Source organism: Phyllobates terribilis, unplaced genomic scaffold (genome assembly GCF_046119375.1).
Source record: "Phyllobates terribilis strain yellow unplaced genomic scaffold, ASM4611937v1 Scaffold_4__5_contigs__length_816908805, whole genome shotgun sequence".
Lineage (NCBI taxonomy): Eukaryota > Metazoa > Chordata > Amphibia > Anura > Dendrobatidae > Phyllobates > Phyllobates terribilis.
Window position 1 is genome coordinate 797,813,514 of NW_027362764.1, and position 26,027 is coordinate 797,839,540.

A 26,027-nucleotide genomic window follows, 5' to 3' on the forward strand; every position below is an offset into this window, starting at 1 on the left:
AATGGTCCCACATATTCCTCCATTCAGAATAATGGCCCCACATAGTCCTCCATAGAGAATAATGGCCCCACATAGTCCTCCATAGAGAATAATGACCCCAGATAGTCCTCCATACAGTATAATAGCCCCACATAGTGCTCCACAGTATAATGACCCCACATAGTCCTCCATACAGTATAATGGGCCCCACATAGTCCTCCATACAGTATAATAACCCCACATAGTCCTCCATACAGAATAATGGCCCCACATAGTCCTCCATACGGTATAATGGGCCCCACATAGTCCTCCGTACAGAATAATGGGCCCCACATAGTCCTCCATACAGTATAATGGGCTCCATAGTCCTCCATACAGTTAAATGGGCCCACATAGTACTCCATACATTATAATAGCCCCACATAGGCCTCCATACAGTATAATGGCCCCACATAGACCTGTATACAGTATAATGGACCCCACATAGTCCTCCATACAGAATAATGGGCCCCACATAGTCCTCCATACAGTATAATGTGCTCCATAGTCCTCCATACAGTATAATGGCCCCACATAGTCCTCCATACAGAATAATGGGCTCCATAGTCCTCCATACAGTATAATGGGCCCCACATAGTCCTCCATAGAGAATAATGGGCCGCACATAGTCCTCCATACAGTATAATGGGCCCCACATAGTCCTCCATAGAGAATAATGGCCACACATAGTCCTCCATAGAGAATAATGACCCCACATAGTCCTCCATACAGTATAATAGCCCCACATAGTCCTCCATACAGTATAATGGCACCACATAGTCCTCCATACGGAATAATGGCCCCACATAGTCCTCCATACAGTATAATGGAAACCATAGTCCTCCATACAGTATATTGGGCCCCACTTAGTCTTCCATACAGTATAATGGGCCCCACATAGTCCCTCATACAGAATAATGGCCCCACATTGTCCTCCATACAGTATAATGGCCCCACATAGTCCTCCATACAGTATAATTGGCCCCACATAGTCCTCCATACAGTATAATGGGCCCCACATAGTCCTCCATACAGTATAATGGCCCCACATAGTCCTCCATACAGTATAATGGTCCCACATAGTCCTCCATACAGTATAATGGGCTCCAAATAGTCCTCCATACAGTATAATGGGCTCCACATTGTCCTCCATACAGTATAATGGGCCCCACATAGTCCTTCATACTGTATAATGGCCCCACATATTTCTCCATACAGTATTAAGGGCCCCACATTAGAAAAAATACTCACCTCTCCTCATTCTCCCGCTGTTCTGGGTGCAAAATAATGACGTCATCACGTCCGTTGAGTTATCAGATGCAGAGGGAGAATGATGGGGGGTGAAACGGATGGCATCCTCTTCCATCATTGCTTTCACCTGTATTGGCATCCAGGATTACCGATACAATTGAAAGTGATACAAGGCGGGGAGGATGGAGGGCCGTGCCAGCCAAATATAATCATCCTGCCTGCCAAATTTGGCTCGCAGGCCAGAGTTGGACACTTATGCTGTGAGGATCTGAGATTGTGGGTTTTAATAATCACCTAGGCAGGTAAACGATGCAACAATTTTTTATTCCTTACTAGGCATGAGCAAACATTTCAATGTTTGGTTGGGAAAAATACGCCGAACAAATTGATATTCGCTGAATTTATTCGCCGAAGATTTCCGAATCCCATAGGAGTCAATTATTATTACTGTGACAGCGACATATATTCAATTGCGCTTTACATGTCAAAAAGGGTCACCGACTGGTACAACAGGAGAGAGAACCCCGCCTGCGAGGGTGCAATGTTAGGGACGTGGTTTGTGGAACCACTGTGCCACGGACCCCGGAGAGCCTGGAGGGGTGTGACTAAGCGAGCACCGGACTGTTCACTAGAGCCTGTGATGGTGAGGTTAGACTGGGCTCCTGATGAACGCCAGGTGCCACTCCAGGAAAGACCAACGGACGTGCAGCAGCTGGACCCAGTAGGACAAACTAGATGGTGCAGCAGGCAGACTCTGTATCAGAGTGCAGCAGGCAGACTCTGTATCAGAGTGCAGCAGGCAGACTCTGTATCAGAGTGCAGCAGGCAGACTCTGTATCAGAGTGCAGCAGGCAGACTCTGTATCAGAGTGCAGCAGGCAGAGTCTGTATCAGGAGTGCAGGAGACAGAGTCTGTATCGGGAGTGCAGCAGGCAGAGTCTGTATCAGGAGTGCAGCAGGCAGAGTCTGTATCGGGAGTGCAGCAGGCAGAGTCTGTATCAGGAGTGCGGCAGGCAGAGTCTGTATCAGGAGTGCAGCAGGCAGAGTCTGTATCAGGAGTGCAGCACGCAGAGTTTGTATAAGAGTGCAGCAGGCAGAGTCTGTATCAGAGTGCAGCAGGCAAGGTCTGTATCAGAGTGCAGCAGGCAGAGTCTGTATCAGAGTGCAGCTGGCAGTGTCTGTATGAGAGTGCAGCAGGCAGTGTCTGTCTGCTGCACTCCTGATACAGACTCTGCCTGCTGCACTCTCATACAGACACTGCCTGCTGCACTCTCATACAGACACTGCCAGCTGCACTCTGATACAGACTCTGCCTGCTGCTCTCTGATACAGACTCTGCCTGCTGTACTCTGATACAGACTCAGGTTGCTGCACTCCTGATACAGACTCTGTCTGCTGCACTCCTGATACAGACTCTGTCTGCTGCACTCCTGATACAGACTCTGCCTGCTGCACTCTCATACAGAGTCTGTATCAGGAGTGCAGCAACCTGAGTCTGTATCAGAGTACAGCAGGCAGAGTCTGTATCAGAGAGCAGCAGGCAGAGTCTGTATCAGAGTGCAGCAGACAATGTCTGTATCAGAGTGCAGCAGGCAGAGTCTATATCGGGAGTGCAGCAGGCAGAGTCTGTATCGGGAGTGCAGCAGGCAGAGTCTGTATCGGGAGTGCAGCAGGCAGAGTCTGTATCGGGAGTGCAGCAGGCAGAGTCTGTATCGGGAGTGCAGCAGGCAGAGTCTGTATCAGGAGTGCAGCAGGCAGAGTCTGTATCGGGAGTGCAGCAGGCAGAGTCTGTATCGGGAGTGCAGCAGGCAGAGTCTGTATCGGGAGTGCAGCAGGCAGAGTCTGTATCGGGAGTGCAGCAGGCAGAGTCTGTATCGGGAGTGCAGCAGGCAGAGTCTGTATCGGGAGTGCAGCAGGCAGAGTCTGTATCGGGAGTGCAGCAGGCAGAGTCTGTATCAGGAGTGCAGCAGGCAGAGTCTGTATCAGGAGTGCAGCAGGCAGAGTCTGTATCAGGAGTGCAGCAGGCAGAGTCTGTATCAGGAGTGCAGCAGGCAGAGTCTGTATCAGGAGTGCAGCAGGCAGAGTCTGTATAAGAGTGCAGCAGGCAGAGTCTGTATCAGGAGTGCAGCAGGCAGAGTCTGTATCAGGAGTGCAGCAGGCAGTGTCTGTATCAGGAGTGCAGCAGGCAGAGTCTGTATAAGAGTGCAGCAGGCAGAGTCTGTATCAGGAGTGCAGCAGGCAGAGTCTGTATCAGGAGTGCAGCAGGCAGAGTCTGTATCAGGAGTGCAGCAGGCAGAGTCTGTATCAGGAGTGGAGCAGGCAGAGTCTGTATAAGAGTGCAGCAGGCAGAGTCTGTATCAGGAGTGCAGCAAGGACTGGTACACAACCTTACACAACTTAGATTGCAGAACAGGAAGGTTCCACTACAGCCAACCCAATAGATGGAGACCCAATCAGGATTCCCCTGATTTAAAAAAATTAGTGGCAGACACTATCAATGTCTAATCAATTTCACTACAGTAGAAATAGTGTTAAAAAGACCTACACCTCTTCCAGTACAGCCAACCCAGGAGATGGAGACCTAACCAGGAGTGTTCACATTGCCCTAAATGAGGGCCTAACACCACCGAAGTGGCATCAATGTCATCAGACTACAAGTAGTTTAACGCAGACCCAAACCTGTCCCACTACAGCCAACCCAGGAGATGCCGACTCAATCGGAAGTGTTTACATTTAAAAAAATTGTGCCTAAGACCACCATTTCCGTGGCCAACAGATTGGAGATGGTGGATTTCAACCTCTTAGCTTTGTCATGTGTAGGATGAAACAATCTTTTACGTGACCACAATAGCAGGATTGAGGGCTGGCTGCAGTGCTGAGAGAGGGTGGAGTACTATGAAACGGAAAAACCGATAGCCCGTGAGTGAGGTGCAGGCGGAGATGTTACGGTGGATTGAGAAACGTGTGGTGTGCTCAGAGAAACAAACACAGCAGACATGTCCTCTTCACTTACAGCTGACGGGCTCTCACTCAGCCTAACTGCAGCGGGTATAAAGCTGGTTCTCTCGGACACCTGCGTGACACAACTTGGCATGGTAACTGAGGAGGAAGAAGAAGCAGCAGAGGTGTTTGATGGGGTGGCTGATGGTTGTTTATTGAAAATCAATTTAGAGTTTATCACGTTTGTGTACCCCTTTGTGGAGAACAATATCTGCACCAAATGCTCAATTTCACTACAGTATAACTATAGAAATGCATGGAGACCAAAACCTCTTCCACTACAGTCAACCCAATGGATGGAGACCAAATCATGATTCTCCACATTTCAAAAAATTAGTGGCAGACACCAGCAATGTCTAATCAATTTCACTACAGTAGAAATAGAGTAAATAAGACCCTCACCTCTTCCAGTACAGCCAACCCAGGAGATGGAGACCTTACCAGGAGTGTTCACATTGTCCTAAATGAGGGCCTAACACCACCAAAGTGGCATCAATGTCATCAGACTACAAGGAGTTTAACGCGGACCCAAACCTGTCCCACTACAGCCAACCCAATGGATGGAGGCACAAACAGAATTCTCCACATTTCCCAAAATTAAGGCCTAAAACCTGCAGCAGCAGCAAGAGCAGGCACAGAAGCCATATCACAGACTGCAATTTCAAGAGATCAATGCAGCACACTCAAAACGACAACATCGCCTACTCTGTACAGTCTGCAATTGGGGTGCAAAAGTCCTCGGAGATCCATGACTTGTTCATCTTGTTGAAAGTTAGGCGGTCTACACTTTCAGGAGACAGCGGGGTGCGCTTATGCATCAAGACACTACCAGCAGCGCTGAAGACAAGTTCAGAAAGAACACTGGCGGCCGGGCATGATAAAACCTCCAAGGCGTGAGAGGCGAGCTCAGGCCATTCATCCATTTTTGAAGACCAAAATATTAAAGGGTCAAAATCCTCCCTGATGGTATTCATATTAAGCTCTAGATACTCCTCCACCATCCTCTCCAGTCGTTCACCACGTGTCAGACTTGTACTCTCTTGTGCTGGTGCACGAGCTGGTGCAAAAAATGTGTGAAGGAACTCCCAGAAATTGCTTCTGCCACTTGCACTACTGCTGCTGCTGCTAATGTTTTGGTATTGACAAACTGACGTGCCGGAGGTTGAAAGACTACAGCTGTGATGCACACTGTGTGCCTCACTGTTATCTTGGGGAAAACTTATATTAAGGTTGCTCAAAAGCTTGTTTCGATACTCCAACATAAGCGGGTCCCTTTCCAGGGCGGGAAGCATCTGGCAAAATTGACTCTTATAACGTGCATCTAACAGAGTGGCAACCCAGTAGTCAGCATTATTTTGAATCCTAACTATACGGGGATCATGCTGCAGATGCATAGAGAAGGTACTCATATTTCGGGGTCTTCCTGGAGGTTCAAAGCCACGCTGTATTGTGGGCTGCGTAACACTGATGTTTGTTTCCTCCGTCCCCTCCTGCCAACCACGTTCAAACAAGAGAGGATGAATATCCTCTTCATCCTCTGACAGCTGCTCGCCCATCACCTCTTCCTCCTCCATTAGCTCCTCGCCTCTTGCACCTTCACTAACAGTTTGCCTGGTATCACCAAACCCCCTCGATCGCTGTAATCCACCATCACTTGGCATCCGCCTGTGTGATGACAGTCTGGAAATTTGAGACATTGGCATCCCTTCCGCATCCCCCTCTTCTTCTGGGGCCACCACCTCCTGCCGCAGGTTATTCAAAGTTTGCTCCAGCATGTATATGACCGGAAAAGTGATGCTGATGATGGCATCATCAGCGCTAACCAATTTAGTAGCCATTTCAAAACCGTGCAGAAGGGTGCAGAGGTCCTTAATCTGTTCTCATTCCGCAAATGTGATATGCCCCAAGTCCGTACTGCGTTGCCCCAAGCTATACATCATGACATACTGCGTCAGAGCTCGTTGCTGCTGGCACAGTCACTGCGACATATGCAGAGTGGAATTCCAACGTGTCGGCACATCGCAGATCAACCTGTTAACTGGCATGGACAAAGACCTCTGTATCGATGCAAGTCGATGACATGAGGGGTGCGAACGGCGGAAGTGAGCACACAGCTTCTGTACTTTGTGAAGGAGCTCATACATGCCAGGATAGTGGCAGAGAAATCGCTGTACCACCAGGTTGAGGACGTGAGCCATGCAAGGCACGTGTGCGAGCTTGCCTCGGCCTAGGGCTGCTAACAGGTTCGCACCATTATGGCACACGGCCTTCCTTGGCTCTTGGTTCAGCAGAGACAGCCATTGCTCAAACTGAGCCTGGAGAGCTGCCCACAACTCTTCACCTGTATGACTGTGATCTCCAAGGCATATTAATTTGCAGACTGCCTGATTACGGTGAGCCCTGACTGCACAGTACAGAGGTGGTGTGTATTCGCTCCGCACCCTTGGAACGCATGTCTCGTTAAGGCAGAGGTTGAATGCGCAGGTGGAGGCCCTAGAGGAGGTGGAGGACGCAGAAGCAGTGGAGGAAATGGAAAATACAGAGGTTTCTTTTGCAAGCCTTGGGGATTCCAAGATTTGTGGAGCAGTGCCCAGTCAGCGAGATGTAACGCCCTTGGCCATGCTTACTCATCCAGGTGTCTGTGGTGAAATGCACCCTGGCACACATAGATTTAGACAAGGAACGGGTGATGTTGTTGTCTGCGACATGCTGGTGTAGTGCAGGCACAGCTTTCTTAGAGAAGTAATGGCAACTGGGCAAGTGGTACTGGGGGACTGCGACGGCCATCGGTTTTTGGAAATCGTCTGTATCTACCAGGCGGAAAGGCAGCATTTCCGTGGCCAACAGATTGGAGATGGTGGAGTTCAACCTCTTAGCTTTGTCATGCGTAGGTTGAAACAATCTTTTACGTGACCACAGCTGTGGGACCAAGGGGTGGCTAAGGTGCTGAGAGAGGGTGGAGTATGGTGAACGGGAAAAACTGGTGAAGCGTGAGTGAGGTGGATTGGGAAACATGCGGTGTGCTCGGTGAAACAAGCACAGCAGGCGTGTCCGCTTCCGTTACAGCTGACGGGCAGTCACTCAGCCTGACTGGAGTGGGTAAAGAACCGGAGTTCTGTGATGGGAGACCTGCGTGACAATACTTGGCACGGTAACTGAGGAGGAGGAAGAAGCAGCGGATGCATTTGATGGGGCAGCTGATGGTTGTTGAGGTGCGCTGGTCCGCATTTCAGCGCGGTAAGATTCCCAGCGAAAGAATGTTGTTTGAGCATGTGAACGTTCATGCATGTAGTAGTCAAATTATTGCAGTTTTTCCCTCTACTGAGTTTTTTTCGCAAAGTTTGCAGATAACGTGAGTTGGCTCATCCTTTGCAGTGACAAAAAAGGCCCAGGCTAGGCAACCCTTGCTGCCCCTGCGAGCTGCAGACCCATGACCGCTGCTGGTCACAGCCACGGTTGTGGCTAAGGATGCAGTGCTCGTCTTGCTTGTATCACTCCATGTCTGCGCCATAGGGCGAAATATAATCTCCTTGTCTTCCTCCTCCCTTTCATCGCCCTCAGAGTGACCCCTCTCCTCTTGACCCCTCTACAGCCAGGTCCTTTCCATATTACAGCGCTAAAAATCCAGTTATTTAAAACTGTGGTTTGTCCATCACACGGATCACATATAATTGCGCTGAAAATACTGCCATTTCTGGACTCCATTCAAATTTTTTTCAATGTGTCAGCAAAGTTTTTGATACCGGTTTGCTGTTCAAAATAGTTGCCTACAGGCCAGGTATTTAAAACTGTGGTTTCTCCGTCACACGGATCACATATAACTTCGCTCCAAATTCAGCCATTTTTAGTGAGCGTGAAAAATATTGTCCTCCATTTAAAAATGGGCAAGGCGCGTGGCAAAGGACGGGGAACTGGACGTGATGGTAATGGTGCATGCAAAGGCCGAGGCCGTGGGCAAGCTGAAATTGTGCAACAATAAAGACCCACATCTTCTCGCCCGACCTTCCTGTCCCAATTCCTAGGGGACCGCAGCACACCACTATTGAACCCAGAGCAGTGTCAAAAGGTTGTTGGTTGGATAGCGGATAATGCTTCCAGTCACTTTGTCACCACCACCACCACCCTGTCTTCCACACAGTCAAGTCTCAGTAGCCGTGAGTCTGGACCTCATATTCCTCACACTGATCCTCCTTCCTCCCACCATGCCGAGTGCCTGGAGACAACTGATCCCACACTTGGACACTCCGAAGAGCTGTTCACTTTTCCATTTATAGATTCGGGCCTCTCGCCCGGTCCACTTGTAGCGGGGCAAGAGGAGATCGCATGTAGTGATGCCCAAATATTTGAGCAGCCACGGTCACACGAAGGAGACAGTGGGAAAGTGTCACAAGAGGGGGATGATTATGAGACACAATTGCCAGAAAGTCAGGAGGGGGACCAGGGTGCGGAAGTGGAAGATGAGGTGGTGGATGATATAGTAACTGACCCAACCTGGCAGGAGGACATGCAGAGCGAGGACAGCAGCACATGGGGGGAGGGAGGCAGAGCACCCCAACAGGCAAGAAGAAGCAGTGTGGTGCCCACAGACAGAAGGCAGGCAACCGTTCCCCGTAACACCAACATGAAGGAAGTTGTCAGTACAACTGTTAGTTCTTCCCGAGTATGGTTGTTTTTTAAAGACTCTGCAAATAACCCCAAAAAGGCCATTTGCACCAACTGCCAGGCCAGCATCAGCAGGGGTGGCAAAACTAGCAGCCTGACCACCACCAGCATGATCAGGCACCTGGCAGCAAAGCACCCAACTTTGTGGGCCGAACCCAAGGGCCCAGGAACAGTGTCTGCGGGTGGTACCACTGCTTCTTCCGCTGTTATGCATGCAAGCCAATCCCCTGTCCATGGTGCATACGAAGATGCCTCCTGCCCTGAACCTGTCGTTTCACACTCTCAAGTAGCAGCATCAGGAAGCATGTTCACTTCCTTGTCCCAGCGCAGCGTTCAGTTGACCATACCCCAGTTCTTGGAATGCAAGCGCAAATACGCAGCCAACGCCTCACAGGCCACAGTACTAAATTCCCACATTTCACGACTGCTTGCGCTCAAAATGTTGCCTTTTAGGCTCGTGGAGACGGAAGCATTCTGCAACCTGATGGTGGTGGGCGTCCCTCGGTACTCGGTCCCCAGCCGCCACTATTTCTCCTGGTGTGCCGTCCCCGCATTACCCAAGCACGTGTCCCAAAATATTAGCTGTGCACACAACAACGCAGTTAACGGGAAAGTCCACCTAACCACAGACACGTGGACAAGTGCTTGTGGGCAGGGACGGTACATCTCGCTGACGGCACACTGGGTTAACATAGTGGAACCCGGGACCCAGTCGGACCGTGGGATGGAACACATCATCCCGACGCCAAGTATTGCGGGCCCTAGGTCAATCAGGGTTGCCCCCACAGTTTACAGCTCCTGCACCTCATCCTCCTCTTCAGCCTCCATCTCCAAAATGACCACATGAGTCACAAGCTAGAAGCACTGCAGAACTGCCTCGGCCAAGCGGCAACAGGCTGTGTTGAAGCTAATATGCTTAGGTGACATATCGCACACTGCTGAAGAGTTTTGGACAGCTCTGAAAGAGCAGGCAGATCTGTGGCTGTCACTGCTGAACCTACAGCCAGGCATGGTCGTGTGTGACAATGGCTGAAACCTGGTGGCGGCTCTGAGGTGAGGCGAGCTCACACACGTACCATGCCTGGCCCATGTGCTTAACCTCATGGTTCAGCAGTTTCTCAAATCCTACCCGGAGCTGCCGGATCTGCTTGTTAAAGTACGCCGCCTGTGTGCCCATTTTAGAAAGTCACCTACAGCTTCCGCCACCCTTGCCGTGTTTCAGCAGCATTTGCAGATTCCGCATCACAGATTGGTGTGTGTGATGTTCCCACGCATTGGAACTCTGCACTGCAGATGTTGGGAAGGATTTGTGAGCAGAAGAGGGCAGTTGTTGAGTATCAGCATCAACAAGGCCGTCAGTATTCAGTACAGACTCCACACATAAGACCGCAGGAGTGGACATAGATGTCAGACATATGTACCATCCTCCAAAACTTTGAGGACTCTACCAAGATGGTGAGCGGCAATGACGCCATAATTAGCGTCACCATCTCGCTTCTCTGTCTTCTGAAACGCTCTCTGCTCACAATCAAAGAAGATGCATTGCAGGTGGAGCACGATGAGATGGAGCAAGGAACCATGCAGGTTGATTACACACAGCCCAGCCTCATCTCATCCCAACGTGGATTGGGTGACAATGAGGAAGAGGAGGAGGAGGAGGAAGAGCAGGAGCTAGTTTCATGCGCTATAGATGGCACTATCTGCTCAACTGTCATACCATCTGTTCAGCATGGATGACCTGAGGACAGAGAGGAGAAGGAGAGCATGGTCAGTCGTCCTCTTGGTGAGGACACGGATGTCTTGCCTGTTAGCAGTCTGGCATGCATGGCTGAGTTTATGTTACGCTGCCTTTCCCTTGAGCTTTGCGTTCTCAAAATTTTGGGTGACAGTCATTACTGGTTGGTGACACTTCTAGACCCACTCTACAAGGAGAACTTTATATCTCTTATTCCTGAGGCGGACAGGTCTACAAAAATGGGGCAGTATTAGAAGGCCCTTGTCATGGAACTATTAAAAAAATTCCCATCTGAAAACACTGGCAGCAGAGGGCACAGTTCATTGGACAACCAAGGAGTACAGGCGAGAGAGACACAACTCCAATCCAGCAGAGGCGGGGGAACACTGTCAAAATTCTGGGAGAATTTTCTCAGCCCCTCCCATCGCACAGGCCCTGAGGCGCAAGGTACTCTCACAAGGAGTGCAAAGTTTGGGAAGATGCTGAGGGAGTACCTTGCCGACCGTACCAACGTCCTCCGTGATTCCGCTGTGCCTTATAATTATTGGGTATCCAAGATGGATACGTGGAATGAACTGGCTCTCTATGCCTTGGAGGTCCTGGCCTGCCCTGCCACCAGCGTTTTATCAGAGCCGGTTTTTTGTGCCACTGGTGGAATTATAACTGATAAGTGCATCCGCCTGTCAACTGAAAATGCTGACAGGCTGACTCTTATAAAAATGAACAAGGGCTGTATTGGGCCAGACTTCTCAACATCACCGAATGATAGCAGCGTAACATAAACTCAAATCCAGTGTCTTTTTTTGTGAGGTGTATTCCCATGCACCTCTTCACACCCACACATGGGTATACGCTTCCTGATTTTGGCTATTTGCTCTTGTCCTCCTCCTTCTCATCCTCATCCTCCACCACCATATCACCAGGGTGATCGTGGTCCGTGATGCGACACCCACATAATTTTTTTAAAGGGTGTTTATGATGCCCGTAAAAAAAAAATTTATACAGTGTGTTCATGTATACCCCCCAGGGGTAAATGTTTGTCTGCATAGGCCAACACAATGGGAGACCCACTTCCTAATAAAGAGAACATTGTTTTCAGGAGGCTCTCTGACCTCTACATCTCTTCCAAGGGGCATTGGAGTGCCTTCAAATTTTCGGCAACCCTTGCATTCACTGCATAGGCAAACACAATGGGAGACCCACTTCCTAATAAAGGGAACATTGTTTTCAGGAGGCTCTCTGACCTCCACGTCTCTCCCAAGGGGCATTGGAGTGCCTCCAAATTTTTGGCAACCCTTGCATTCACTGCATAGGCAAACACAATGGGAGACCTACTTCCTAATAATGGGAACATTGTTTTCAGGAGGCCCTCCTCTACGTCTCTTCAAAGTGGTATTGGGGTGCATCCAAATTTTGGGCAGCCCTGCCACTTACTGCATACGCAATAAAAGTATAGGAGTCCCACTCTTTAGTAATGGGAACAATCTGATGAGCAAACAAATCAATAATGAGATTAATGGAATGCTGGACACTTTACAAGCGAAACTAGTGCACATACTGACGAGCAAGCAGATCTATCTAACACATAAGAAGTAAATTACTAATAAAACATAATAACAATATCAAGGTAACCGGTGCTCCATGATGGAAAAGTCTCACAGTCTTTAGTAAGTGGCAGCTCCTCACATATGCTGAATACAGAGGAGGGTAGCACAGCATTTTTGTCTTGTAATGTATATTTTTGAGTCAAGATGAATCAGCTCATGTGTTGTACCGCATATTGTGGGGGATGTAAATAGTTTTAATGAGCAGTTTTTCTTAAAGGAAACATGTCATATTGAATATAGTGTCTGATCTGTGAGCTCCATGTTATAGAGCAGGAGGAGCTGAGCGGACTGATATATACAGGAATGTGCAAAAGTCTTAGGCAGATGGAAAAATGCTGCAAAGTGAGAATGTTGTCAAAATAGAAGTGTTAATAGTTCATTGTTGTCAATTAACAAAATGCAAAGTGACAGAAGAAAAGAGAAAACATCCAGCCAATGTCATTAAGAACGAGGAGTCCTGAAGGTGATGATCCGACCCCGGAGCCCTGATCTCCCATCATCCCGTCTGTCTGGGATCACATAGAGACAGAAGGATCCGCACAAGCCTCATACACAGAAGATCTGGGCTCAGTTCTCCAAGATGTTTGACACAACCACCTGCCGAGATCCTCCATATCCTATGTACGAGAAGAAGTGATGGAGGCGACGGCCAGTCACCAGATACTGATGATGGAGGTGACGGGCGGTCACCAGATACTGATGATGGAGGCGACGGGCGGTCACCAGATACTGATGATGGAGGTGACGGGCGGTGACCAGATACTGATGATGGAGGGGAAGGGCGGTCACCAGATACTGATGATGGAGGTGACGGGCGGTAACCAGATATTGATGATGGAGGCGACAGCCAGTCACCAGATACTGATGATGGAGGTGACGGGTGGTCACCAGATACTGATGATGGAGGAGACGAGCAGTGACCAGTTACTGATGATGGAGGTGATGGGCGGTCACCAGATACTGATGATGGAGGAGACGAGCAGTCACCAGTTACTGATGATGGAGGTGATGGGCGGTCACCAGATGCTGATGATGGAGGTGATGGGCGGTCACCAGATACTGATGATGGAGGTGACGGGCAGTCACCAGTTACTGATGATGGAGGTGATGTGCGGTCACCAGATACTGATGATGGAGGTGATGGGCGGTCACCAGATACTAATGATGGAGGCAACGGCCAATCACCTTATACTGATAGGATTTATGTTTTTCTTCAGTCACTTTGTATTTTTTTAATCAATAAAAATAAACTGTTAACTCTTTTATGTCTGAAGATTCTTAACTTGCTGCATTTTTTTTATACTGGCTTAAACCTTATGCACAGTGCTGTGTATTTCTAGAAAAGGTCAGTAGAGCTCGTAATTTAATCCATATCTCTTCTAACAACAGGAGTTCAGCAGATGGTTCTTCTCGATGATCGACCACTATCGTACACTGTCAATCACTGAATAGGACCACCCACTGGACTCCGACTCTCTGATGAGTGTACACTAGGGTGGGCACCCCTTGATCCTCTTTCTGTATGTAAACTAAAAATGCAGAAAATAATTTAGCCACATACAGACAGATTTAGGGGTCCGTACCTACCATCAAACTTTCTGTATTGCCACGGTAGTACAGCTCTGGGAGGATTAATGTCTGTTTCCGGGAAGCACTGTCCGTTTTTCTTTGCAGCATTTGCTGTACACCATACTCCCTTATAGGAGTTACAAAAATAAAGGATCAAACCTAGCAGCCAGCACTGCAGTATGTCAAAGCCAACGACCAGAAGCAAAACCGACTTGTGGCTTATTGGACAAATGTCTGATAGTAGTTTATCTTCAACAAAACTTCCATCCGAGAGAGAGGTTATGTCACTGTTCTAACTGCAAGAAAAGGACTAAGTAGACAGTTTGTTTTAAAAAAAATATTTTTATTAAGTTTTCAATTAACAAAACTGTAAATACTTTATGTATTATATTATACAGAGTGGTAATTGTAGATATAACATATATGTGAGTTATTATCATATGATACAGATATATCTATGCAATATGTTTTAATCACAGATTTACAAGGAAAGAACATAAAATTGGGGAAAGGGGAAAAACAGACAACATAAAAGGAACTTACAACATAATCATACAAATTGGTTAACCAAAAGGGGTAATACATTACTTTTAACATCCTGAATTCTTACAAAGAGTATCATAGCCTAAGTTTCGGAACTACAATCAGTTAGTGAATTAAACAAAATGATATAAATACACCGTTATTGAATCAGAATTCAAAAATCGTAGTTTCACAATGTTAATGGGAGTGTCAAGAAATTAAGTTTGGCATAAAGTTTTGCGAGCAAATATCCCATTTAAATTTATATTTACTCAAGTCCTTCTGTCTAAGGGCTATATTGTATTCATAGATATTGTGGATAGAAACTCTTGTCTGTTACATCTGCTATGGTTGGAACTTCAAGTAGACAGTTTGCGATGCAGCTCGTTTAACAGCTAAAGATGTTCTTGATGTCTGGACAAAGGCAGGCATCCCCGCGAGACGGAAAAAACGTGGTTGAAAAAGTGGAAGGTCTCTTCAAAGAATATGGCAAGCTGAAGATGAACAAAGAAAACAAAACGAAACGTTCTGATCATCCAAAGAAGGAAGAAGATTGGAACGCAGGTTTAGACAAGTTGTTTGATATCGCACATGCTAGGGCTATGGATATGACAAGAAGGAGTTTTGGGAAACTGTCCGCCATGGCAAAATGGGAGGTGTTGACAAAGACTTTTGAAGAAAGAGGCAAATTACCAAATTACAAGAAAAGAAGTGCTACAGTAGAGAGGAAAAGGTGGTGTTGCAGTCGTCATCTGATGGAGCAGATACAGATTCGAAAAGATTATGAAACATCAGAGGTTCTGCTGTCAGCAAAACGAGCCCAAAGAGGAAGAGTCAGTGTAGAAGATGACAAAACTGGCCAAGCCTTGACGTGGCCGAAGTTAGTGACAGAAATGCAGCATTAATTCTCACACAAACCCTCCAGCCATGATCCTGCAGATTTCAATTGTAAATAGTTCATCAGTTTGTAGAGAGAGAATAATGTCAGACAATGGCTCTAAACCTGAAACAGGAGTTTCAGCCAAATGTACCTTTATCAATTTACTTGGATGGAAAGCTCTTAGAAGATATCAGAGGCAGGGAAACTATAGACCGTCTTCCCATTTTGGTTTCAGGAGTTGGCATTGATCAGTTGCTTGGCGTACCAAAGCTGCCAAAGGAACAGGTGAAGCTTGTGCTAATGCTGTTTATGCTGCAGTCGTGAACTGGAATGTTACTGACAACGTGAAGTACATGTGTTTTGATACCACACCTGTCAGGAACGGCACATGCAAACTTCTAGATAAGAGGGAACCTTGGCAAGGACATGCTATGGTTGCCATGTTGCCATCATATTCTAGAAGTAATGCTGGAAGCAGTGGTTGTTCATTGCCTTGGTCTGTCGAAGGTTCCGGAAAAAATTATCTTCAGCAGGCTCAAAAACAAGTGGCATATCATGGACTTGACTACCTTTCAGAAAGTACTATCACACCAGATCATGTCAACAGCTGTTTCCCACGTTGCAACTGAAATTGTGGAGATGCAATTGCTTCAGTACCAACCCTGCTGTAACATACCTGGCGGCGTGCTTGCATGGCTTACCACCTCCCACCATGCAAGACCGCAATCTTACCTATCAGGCCAGGCTGCACACTTTGCTCCAGCACCTGCTGTTTGTATGTCTCTTGTCTGCTGGCTTAGGGCGGCGGCGCTGTTGCTTCCTAATTCTTAAAGCTACAGTGTGCGCAGTCCTAATGCATCCCCAGCCTATTGCTGTGAGTCACTGGATACTTAAACCCCCTCCACCCAGTAGGAGGTGCATAAGCAACACTTTCCATCTGTGTGTTCCTTGCAACTGAGTTGCCAGGTCCTGTCCTGTATCTAGTCTGTTTCTGCCACCCTGGGGGCTGTATACCCAGGCCTGTTACCTGTACCTCTGACTTTTAGTCAGTTTCCGCCACCCTGGGGGCTGAGTTCCCAGGCTCGTTCCTGTATCTTGTTCCTGGTTCAGATCCTGTCTGAACTGTGTCCTAGTCCGTTACCTGTTTGTCTCTATGTCTGTACCTTCCCCTTTTCCAGCAGTATCTGAACCTGCACCTAACTCCAACTCGTTGTCTCTGTACTTCTGTTTGTGAGTTTTGTGTCCACTCACTACTTCATTGCAAGTACCTTGTGTGTATCTGGTTCTGCTTGCTCTGTTTCCCTGCCTCCGTATCTAATTCCTGTGTTCCAGCTATCTTCTTGTGTTTTCCAGTCTGTTCCATGTGAACATAGCCCTGTCCTGCATACCACTTCTGCGGGTTTTGCTCTGCTCTGCTTGTCTACCGCATCTGCGGGTTTTGCTCTCCTCTGCTTGTCTACCGCATCTGCGGGTTTTGCTCTGCTCTGCTTGTTTACCGCATCTGCAGGTTTTGCCCTGCTCTGCTTGTCTACCGCATCTGCGGGTTTTGCTCCGCTCTGCTTGTCTACCGCATCTGCGGGTTTTGCTCTGCTTTTCTACCGCATCTGCCGGTTTTGCTCCGCTCTGCTTGTCTACCGCATCTGCGGGTTTTGCTCTGCTCTGATTGTCTACCGCATCTGCGGGTTTTGCTCTGCTCTGCTTGTCTACCGCATCTGCGGGTTTTGCTCTGCTCTGCTTGTCTACCGCATCTGCGGGTTTTGCTCCGCTCTGCTTGTCTACCGCATCTGCGGGTTTTGCTCCGCTCTGCTTGTCTACCGCATCTGCGGGTTTTGCTCTGCTCTGCTTGTCTACCGCATCTGCGGGTTTTGCTCTGCTCTGCTTGTCTACCGCATCTGCGGGTTTTGCTCTGCTCTGCTTGTCTACCGCATCTGCGGGTTTTGCTCTGCTCTGCTTGTCTACCGCATCTGCGGGTTTTGCTCTGCTTGTCTACTGCACCTGCGGGTTTTGCTCTGCTCTGCTTGTCTACCGCACCTGTTGGTTTTTCTCTGCTCTGCTTGTCTACCGCACCTGCAGCCCTGTTCCTGTATCCTAGTCTGAACTGGTTCCTGTCTTGCCTGTGTTCCTACCTGCCAGTACCCACCTGTCTGCATATCAGCTGTGCTTGCCAGTACCCACCTGTCTGCATACCAGCAGTGTCTGCCAGTACCTACCTGTGTGCATACCAGCCGTGTCTGCCAGTATCCACCTGTCTGTATGCCAGCCTAACCTGCCTGTTCCTGCATTCCCCAGTGTGAGTCAACAGCTGTGACCGGGGGCTGACCTGGAGTAGCACCTGGTCCCTCTGCTCGGTTCCACCCTGGTTCACGGAGTCGATTGAGCCGCTGTGCGATCTTGGTCGGACCGGGTTGATACTTAGTCACGCCCCCCCAGGCACTCCTCGATTCATGGTCCAGATGGATCACTAATCACGCTCACGCCAGTCTGCCTGGGCGTGTGCGTAAGAGTTTGCTCAGGCCATGGTTCCCATTGAGCCCCATGGCCCTTCGCTCTCAGAGACATTTGAATCCTTGTCTGGCGAATACGTGCACCAAGAAAAAATATTTTCTCAAGCTGAGGTCCAGGCGATTTACGCACCAGCCCAAATGGAGCTATCAGCACTCGTTCCTGCGGATCCACCACGGTATTATGGGGACCCAAAACAAAGCCGTGTGTTTGTGGAGCAATGCATGTTACATTTCAAATTTTATGCTCACTATTTTCCCACTGATCGGGTTAAAGTAGCATTTCTGATGTCCTACCTTGCGGGTGATGCCTTGAAATGGATCACCCCCCTATGGGAAGCATGGGATCCTATCGTCTTGGACCTGCAGGCCTTCCTGGTGGCCTTTCTAATGGTCTTCGATGACCTAATCCTGAAGCTTCTGCTAAAGCTTCCTTTCCCAATATCTTGGAGCAGCCCCGAAGGGTAATGTGTGTAGGTAGCCTACCAGTTCTCCAGCCTGAAGAGACTGCTGCCCACACAGAATCCACACAGGATGACAATGCTCCACAGAATACTTCTCTTCCCAACCTTAAGAGGCAGTCCAGACGTGCAAGGCGTAGAGGTAAACCGTCACGCCAGGTTCTGTCTTCCCAAAGACCTCCTGTTCCCCAGCCTGTAGAGGCAGCTACCTGCACAGAATCCATGAAGGATGACTATGTTCGTCAGGCAAAGCAGAGGCCAGAACTCAGTCACAAAATCGGATTGCGGCCCCTCTGCGGTTGTTTGGGACCCCCTGACGGTCTTTGTCCAGCGAAGGTTGGAGAATCCCAAGACATTAGGCCTGTGGGAGAGGCTGCCCTTGGCGTTAGTGTTTCCTCTCCACAGATGACCATGACTGTCTCCGTGGCAAGTGAAGGCCTCGGATTAACCGGAAGTTTCGGGCTTAAAGCCTTGAAGAGTCGGTGTCTGATTCCCGTCTGACAACTCCAGAAGCCAGTTTGGGCATTGTCAGCGGAAGGACGAGCCCTAGTCAGAAACAGTCAAAATATGTCTGAATAAATTAAGCTCCAGATTGGAGCATTACACATGAAGAAGTTCACATTCCAGGTGCTGTCTGGTTTGCCCACAGGTCGTCCAGAGCCGAGAGATCTAGTGCCTGCTCAGGTCTGGTGATCCTGCGTGCTGTTTCCTGGGGGACTGCTGAGGTGCAAGGGGTGTCCAGTCCCCATATCTTCAGGACAGTCAGCAGTTTCTTCTTCTTCTTCACCAGATCTGCTAGTCGCTGACTTGCTGTACGCTGAAGTCTCCGAAGGAAGGGAAGCGGAGGCAATGTCCCCACACAGTCTCGACGATTGTAACAATGATCTGGCTTCAGGTACCGCCACGCCTCACAGACATGTCATCTCAGAAACCAGACTGAAGTTGGTCCCTAAGCAAGGATCCTCTATCTCTAATAAATCTGGCAATACGTCCATCAAGGTGGTGGCTACCTCCAAGTCTCTGCACCCCTCCAACCAGGCGGAGGACCTCCTGTTGTCTCCTGAATCCTCCGGGGTTCTACCTGATGACAAATGGAGTGAGACTTTTCTACACCCTGTACCTGGTACTTCGCCCACTTCATCCAGTAAGCTTGGCAAAGTGTACGTCAAAGTGGTGGTTAACCCCAAGTCTCTGCATCCCTCCAACCTGGTGGAGGACCTCCAGTTGTCCCGTGAATCCTTTGGGGTACTACTCGATATTAACAAATGGAGAGAGACTTTCCTGTGCGCTGTTCCTGGTACTTCACCCACTTCATCTGTTGCTGAGGATGGCTCGATGAGAGGAAGCATCCTAGTCACCTAGATGGTGAGACCACTTTCGCTCCCTCTAGTGGACAAAAGAGGTAATCTTCTTGAAGAGAAGTATCGGCCTCTAAAATCTCTGCAGGAAATCCTTGCAGGCTTGAAGAAGAGGGGGGGTAAAGGGGGGGTACTGTAACATCCCTGGCGGCGTGCTTGCATGGCTTACCACCTCCCACCATGCAAGACCGCAATCTTACCTATTAGGCCAGGCTGCACACTTTGCTCCAGTACCTGCTGTTTGTATGTCTCTTGTCTGCTGGCTTAGGGCGGTGGCGCTGTTGCTTCCTGATTCTTAAAGCTACAGTGTGCGCAGTCCTAATGCGTCCCCAGCCTATTGCTGTGAGTCACTGGATACTTAAACCCCCTCCACCCAGTAGGAGGGGCCTGAGCAACATTTCCATCTGTGTGTTCCTTGCAACTGAGTTGCCAGGTCCTGTCCTGTATCTAGTCTGTTTCTGCCACCCTGGGGGCTGTATACCCAGGCCTGTTACCTGTACCTTTGACTTTTAGTCAGTTTCCGCCACCCTGGGGGCTGAGTTCCCAGGCTCGTTCCTGTATCTGGTTCCTGGTTCAGATCCTGTCTGAACTGTGTCCTAGTCCATTACCTGTTTGTCTCTATGTCTGTACCTTCCCCTTTTGCTGCAGTATCTGAACCTGCACCTAACTTCAACTCATTCTCTCTGTACTTCTGTTTGTGAGTTTTGTGTCCACTCGCTACTTCATTGCAAGTACCTTGTGTGTATCTGGTTCTGCTCGCTCTGTTTCCCTGCCTCCGTATCTAACTCCTGTGTTCCAGCTATCTTCTTGTGTTTTCCAGTCTGTTCCATGTGAACATAGCCCTGTCCTGTCTACCATTTCTGCGGGTTGCTCTGCTCTGCTTGTCTACCGCATCTGCGGGTTTTGCTCTGCTCTGCTTGTCTACCGCACCTGCGGGTTTTGCTCTGCTCTGCTTGTCTACTTCACCTGCGGCCCTGTTCCTATATCCTTTTCTGTACTGGTTCCTGTCTTGCCTGTGTTCCTACCTGCCAGTACTCACCTGTCTGCATATCAGCTGTGCTTGCCAGTACCCACCTGTCTGCATACCAGCCGTGCCTGCCAGTACCTACCTGTCTGCATACCAGCCGTGTCTGCCAGTATCCACCTGTCTGTATGCCAGCCTAACCTGCCTGTTCCTGCTTTCCCCGGTGTGGGTCAACAGCAGTGACCGGGGTCTGACCTGGAGTAGCACCTGGTCCCTCTGCACGGTTCCTCTCTGGTTCACGGAGTCGATTGGCCGCCGTGCGACCTTGGTCGGACCGGGTTGATACTTACTCACGCCCCTCCAGGCACTCCTCGATTCATGGTCCAGAGGGATCACTAATCACGCTCACACCAGTCTGCCCGGGCGTGTGCGTAACAGCTGCAAGGACTACAAAGAATTATTGGAGTTAACCATCATTTTCCTTGTTGGTGTTCCATCTAGAGGAATTCATTCAGAGCTCCAGTTGGACAGCACCGAGCCAGATGGATGACAAAGGCCATCAATGCACTAAAAATGTGGATGTTCAGGAGTCAGTTCATGCTGACAAATGGGAAAGAAAAGGCTATCACAGACATCTGTCAGTTCACTATTTTGATCTATGTGAAGGCGTGTTTCCTGGTGCCTTCAGCACCATCAGCTCCACGCATTGATCTCCAGCTGTTCAAGGACATCTATCTGTACAAGAAACAGAACAATTCAGTGTCAGAAATCGAAGTGTCAGAAGATGAAAAGACACTTATGGTACTTGTCTAAGGAACTGATCGCTCTATCCTTGTTTTATGATGCAGTGTCAAATGACACAAAACGTCTGAAGGTGATAGACCTACAAACACCAGCTGCAGAACATCCTCCCAAGAAGATAACTGTTGATTCAGCATCAGTTGTGATGAAGAACCTGGAAGATGGTCAGAACCTATAGGTTCTTTAGTATCACCGGCATGTCATCGTGGTTCCTGTCCAAAGATGTAGATCTATGGTCTGCAGATGAAGGCTACTGGGCTGCCAAGAAAACAGTCAGTGGTATGAGTGACTAATGATACCGCAGAACGAGGAGAAGCACTGATTGAAGAATATACCAAGTTGCACGCAACAAATGACCAACAGAAACAATTTCTGCTGCTGGTGGTCAAGGAGTATCGAGAACGATATGAGGATAGAACGAAAAAGACATTTATTGGCTGCAAATAATAAGTGACCCTATTAACCAAGTATTTAACTGTCAGGCAACAAAAGTAACTGTTTTTGTTGAGAAATAAACACGATTTGTAATTGCCGATCATAATGGTCAATTTTTATCAAAATAGGTTCAAACGACTGCATATCTTGATTGGTAGGGACTAGGGTTGAGCGAGTATGTTCTGTCCGAGTATGCTCCGGCTGAGCTCCGAGTATTTACAGCTGCTCGGTGATATGGTTGAATCGCTCCCGTGTCCATGATTTGTGACTGTTTGACAGCTTTATTACATGTGAGGTATGTGCAAGAAATAGACATCACATGTAATAAAGCTGTCAAACAGTCACAAATCATGGACACGGGAGCGATTCAACCATATCACCGAGCAGCTGTAAATACTCGGAGCTCGGCCCGAGCATACTCGCCGAAAGGGGTAACAGAACATACTCGCTCAATACTAGTAGGGACCTGTAAAATTGAAAAGATTTTTAAAATGTTTGTAGCTTATTTCGTTTTTTACCTGAATGAATCATTTCAGAGGTTGCCCCATCAAAAAATGTAAAATATAATTTTTTCTCTTGCATTAAGGACCATCCTAGGGTCCACTGGATGATTTCCCACAGCCGTCGTTCCATGGTCCAGAACAGGAATTAGATAAAATAGTGCGGTACACTACTTAAAAATAAGGGTACGCACTAGAGATGAGCGGATGGATTTTCAGGACTCCAGTCCATCAGCCGGGTCAGTAGTCTCTGGCCGCTGGATGGGGGAACTTGGCTCACAAGTCCTCTTGTTCTCTGTGGAGGGACACAGCTTTTGATTAGCCAGGCTGGTACCTTGTCGTGATGGTGTCACGCCAGCCTTGGCTTGTGAGCCTCCCGCTCAGTGGCCAAAGACTACTGGCCAGGGCCGATGGACTGGAGTCCCGGGAATCGATCTGCCCATCTCTAATTCTCATAGCGTGGAGAGTGAGACGCTCAGACCGCAGCATTATTTCCCCTGTTCCTGAGTTTTTCATCCCTTTCCACCATCTCTGTATTCTCAGCACTTCCGGAAACTCTTAAGAACGGCCTCACATGTGCCGGATGTTTCCAGATCACCCCGGACACTTGTCAAAGCTATGAACCCGTACAATGCCGCGGAAATGAGGTCAAGTGCTTCTCCTACACCAACCTGCCCCTCAATAACAATGGTGAGTGCAGCGCCCCCCGCGAGTGGTGGTACAAAATGTCATTGTAATAGTTCAGGAGGGTAATCCACTGGAGGCCAGAAGGGTCCGGGACAGGAACCTCCCTCCAGATGGGGCAATAACCCGATGGCTCCCAGGACAATTACTGTCTCTCCAAACATTCACACCCTTCTTGGACGCTGGGACCACCACAGATTTCAGGTCTCAACTTGTGTACACCCTCAATGTGAGACCCTGGGGGGGATTATCAGAACCTTATGAGGGAATCTGAGAAAGACATGCTGTTATGGGGGATCTGCGGATGATGCGCTGTTATGGGGGATCTGCGGATGATGCGCTGTTATGGGGGATCTGCGGATGATGCGCTGTTATGGGGGTCTGTGGATGACGCTCTGTTATGGGGGTCTGTGGATGACGCTCTGTTATGGGGGATCTGTGGATGACGCGCTGTTATGGGGGATCTGCGGATGATGCGCTGTTATGGGGGATCAGTGGATGACGCTCTGTTATGGGGGATCAGTGGATGACGCTCTGTTATGGGGGATCTGTGGATGACGCTCTGTTATGGGGGATCTGTGGATGACGCGCTGTTATGGGGGATCTGTGGATGATGCGCTGTTATGGGGGTCTGTGGATGACGCTCTGTTATGGGGGATCTGTGGATGACGCGCTGTTATGGGGGATCTGCGGATGATGCGCTGTTATGGGGGATCAGTGGATGATGCGCTGTTATGGGGGATCTGTGGATGACGCGCTGTTATGGGGGATCTGTGGATGATGCGCTGTTATGGGGGATCTGCGGATGATGCGCTGTTATGGGGGATCAGTGGATGATGCGCTGTTATGGGGGATCTGTGGATGACGCGCTGTTATGGGGGATCTGCGGATGATGCGCTGTTATGGGGGATCAGTGGATGATGCGCTGTTATGGGGGATCTGTGGATGACGCGCTGTTATGGGGGATCTGCGGATGATGCGCTGTTATGGGGGATTATGGATGATGCGCTGTTATGGGGATCTGTGGATGACACTCTGTTATGGGGGATCTGTGGATGACGCGCTGTTATGGGGGATCTGCGGATGATGCGCTGTTATGGGGGATTATGGATGATGCGCTGTTATGGGGATCTGCGGATGACACACTGTTATGGGGGATTATGGATGATGCGCTGTTATGGGGATCTGTGGATGACACTCTGTTATGGGGGATCTGTGGATGATGCGCTGTTATGGGGGATCTGTGGATGATGCGCTGTTATGGGGATCTGTGGATGATACTCTGTTATGGGGGATCTGTGGATGATGCGCTGTTATGGGGGATCTGTGGATGATGCGCTGTTATGGGGGATCTGTGGATGATGCGCTGTTATGGGGGATCTGTGGATCACGCGCTGTTATGGGGGATCCGTGGATGATGCGCTGTTATGGGGGATCTGTGGATCACGCGCTGTTATGGGGGATCTGTGGATGATGCACTGTTATGGGGGATCTGTGGATGACGCCTCTAATTGTCTTATTTCTTGTATTATTTCCCCAGTGACCCTCGCCATATCTGGATGTGCCACTAAGACGGCCTGCAACCTGGAGCTCGAGGAGGATAAGAGGCAGACCCTGTGCACTGGGGGACTCTTCAGTGGGACAGAAAGTGTCCACAGCTCTGTCCTTCTCTTCCCAGCTGCCATACTTCTTAAATCCATGTACTGACCTTAGAATGTGTTCATATAATGACCTGTGACCTCATGAGAATCTAACGTGTACGGACACCTGAACTCTTCCTGTCACTCTCCTCCCTGCTCATCGCTCGTGTGTAATGGCTGAAAACACTGAAATAATGATTGCAAACTGCAGAATAAAAAATAAAGCGTAAAATCCTGTGTGCAAGACAAGGTTATAGGTACAGATGAGATGAGCTGACCAAATTAGAATAATACTGCCCCCATGTACAAGAATATACCTACTATAATACTGCCCCCTATGTACAAGAATATAACTACTATAATACTGCCCCCTATGTACAAGAATATAACTGCTATGATACTGCTCCTATGTACAAGAATATAACTACTATAATACTGCCCCTATGTACAAGAATATACCTACTATAATACTGCTCCTATGTTCAAGAATATAACTACTATAATACTGCACCTATGTACAAGAATATAACTACTCTAATACTGCCCCTATGTACAAGAATATAACTACTATAATACTGCCCCTATGTACAAGAATATAACTACTATAATACTGCCCCCTATGTACAAGAATATAACTACTATAATACTGCCCCTATGTACAAGAATATAACTACTATAATACTGCCCCCTATGTACAAGAATAAAACTACTATCATACTGCCCCTATGTACAAGAATATACCTACTATAATACTGCCCCCTATGTACAAGAATATAACTACTATAATACTGCCCCCTATGTACAAGAATATAACTGCTATGATACTGCTCCTATGTACAAGAATATAACTACTATAATACTGCCCCTATGTACAAGAATATACCTACTATAATACTGCTCCTATGTTCAAGAATATAACTACTATAATACTGCACCTATGTACAAGAATATAACTACTCTAATACTGCCCCTATGTACAAGAATATAACTACTATAATACTGACCCTATGTACAAGAATATAACTACTATAATACTGCCCCCTATGTACAAGAATATAACTACTATAATACTGCCCCTATGTACAAGAATATAACTACTATAATACTGCCCCCTATGTACAAGAATAAAACTACTATCATACTGCCCCTATGTACAAGAATATACCTACTATAATACTGCCCCCTATGTACAAGAATATAACTACTATAATACTGCCCCCTATGTACAAGAATATAACTGCTATGATACTGCTCCTATGTACAAGAATATAACTACTATAATACTGCCCCTATGTACAAGAATATACCTACTATAATACTGCTCCTATGTTCAAGAATATAACTACTATAATACTGCACCTATGTACAAGAATATAACTACTCTAATACTGCCCCTATGTACAAGAATATAACTACTATAATACTGACCCTATGTACAAG

At 48.2% G+C, this 26,027-nt stretch overlaps 1 protein-coding gene across 1 annotated transcript in view; it reads left to right on the plus strand.

Annotated features, from left to right (window-relative positions):
- LOC141264534 (phospholipase A2 inhibitor PIP-like) overlaps window positions 1–24,780 on the plus strand; it is a 90,893-nt gene extending 66,113 nt beyond the window's left edge. The window contains exons 5-6 of the mRNA XM_073676809.1: window positions 22,807–22,953; window positions 24,488–24,780. Of these exons, the coding sequence (XP_073532910.1) occupies window positions 22,807–22,953; window positions 24,488–24,654 (314 nt within the window). The 3' untranslated portion in view covers window positions 24,655–24,780. The remainder of the gene's footprint in view (window positions 1–22,806; window positions 22,954–24,487) is intronic.
- Window positions 24,781–26,027: the final 1,247 nt, after the last annotated feature.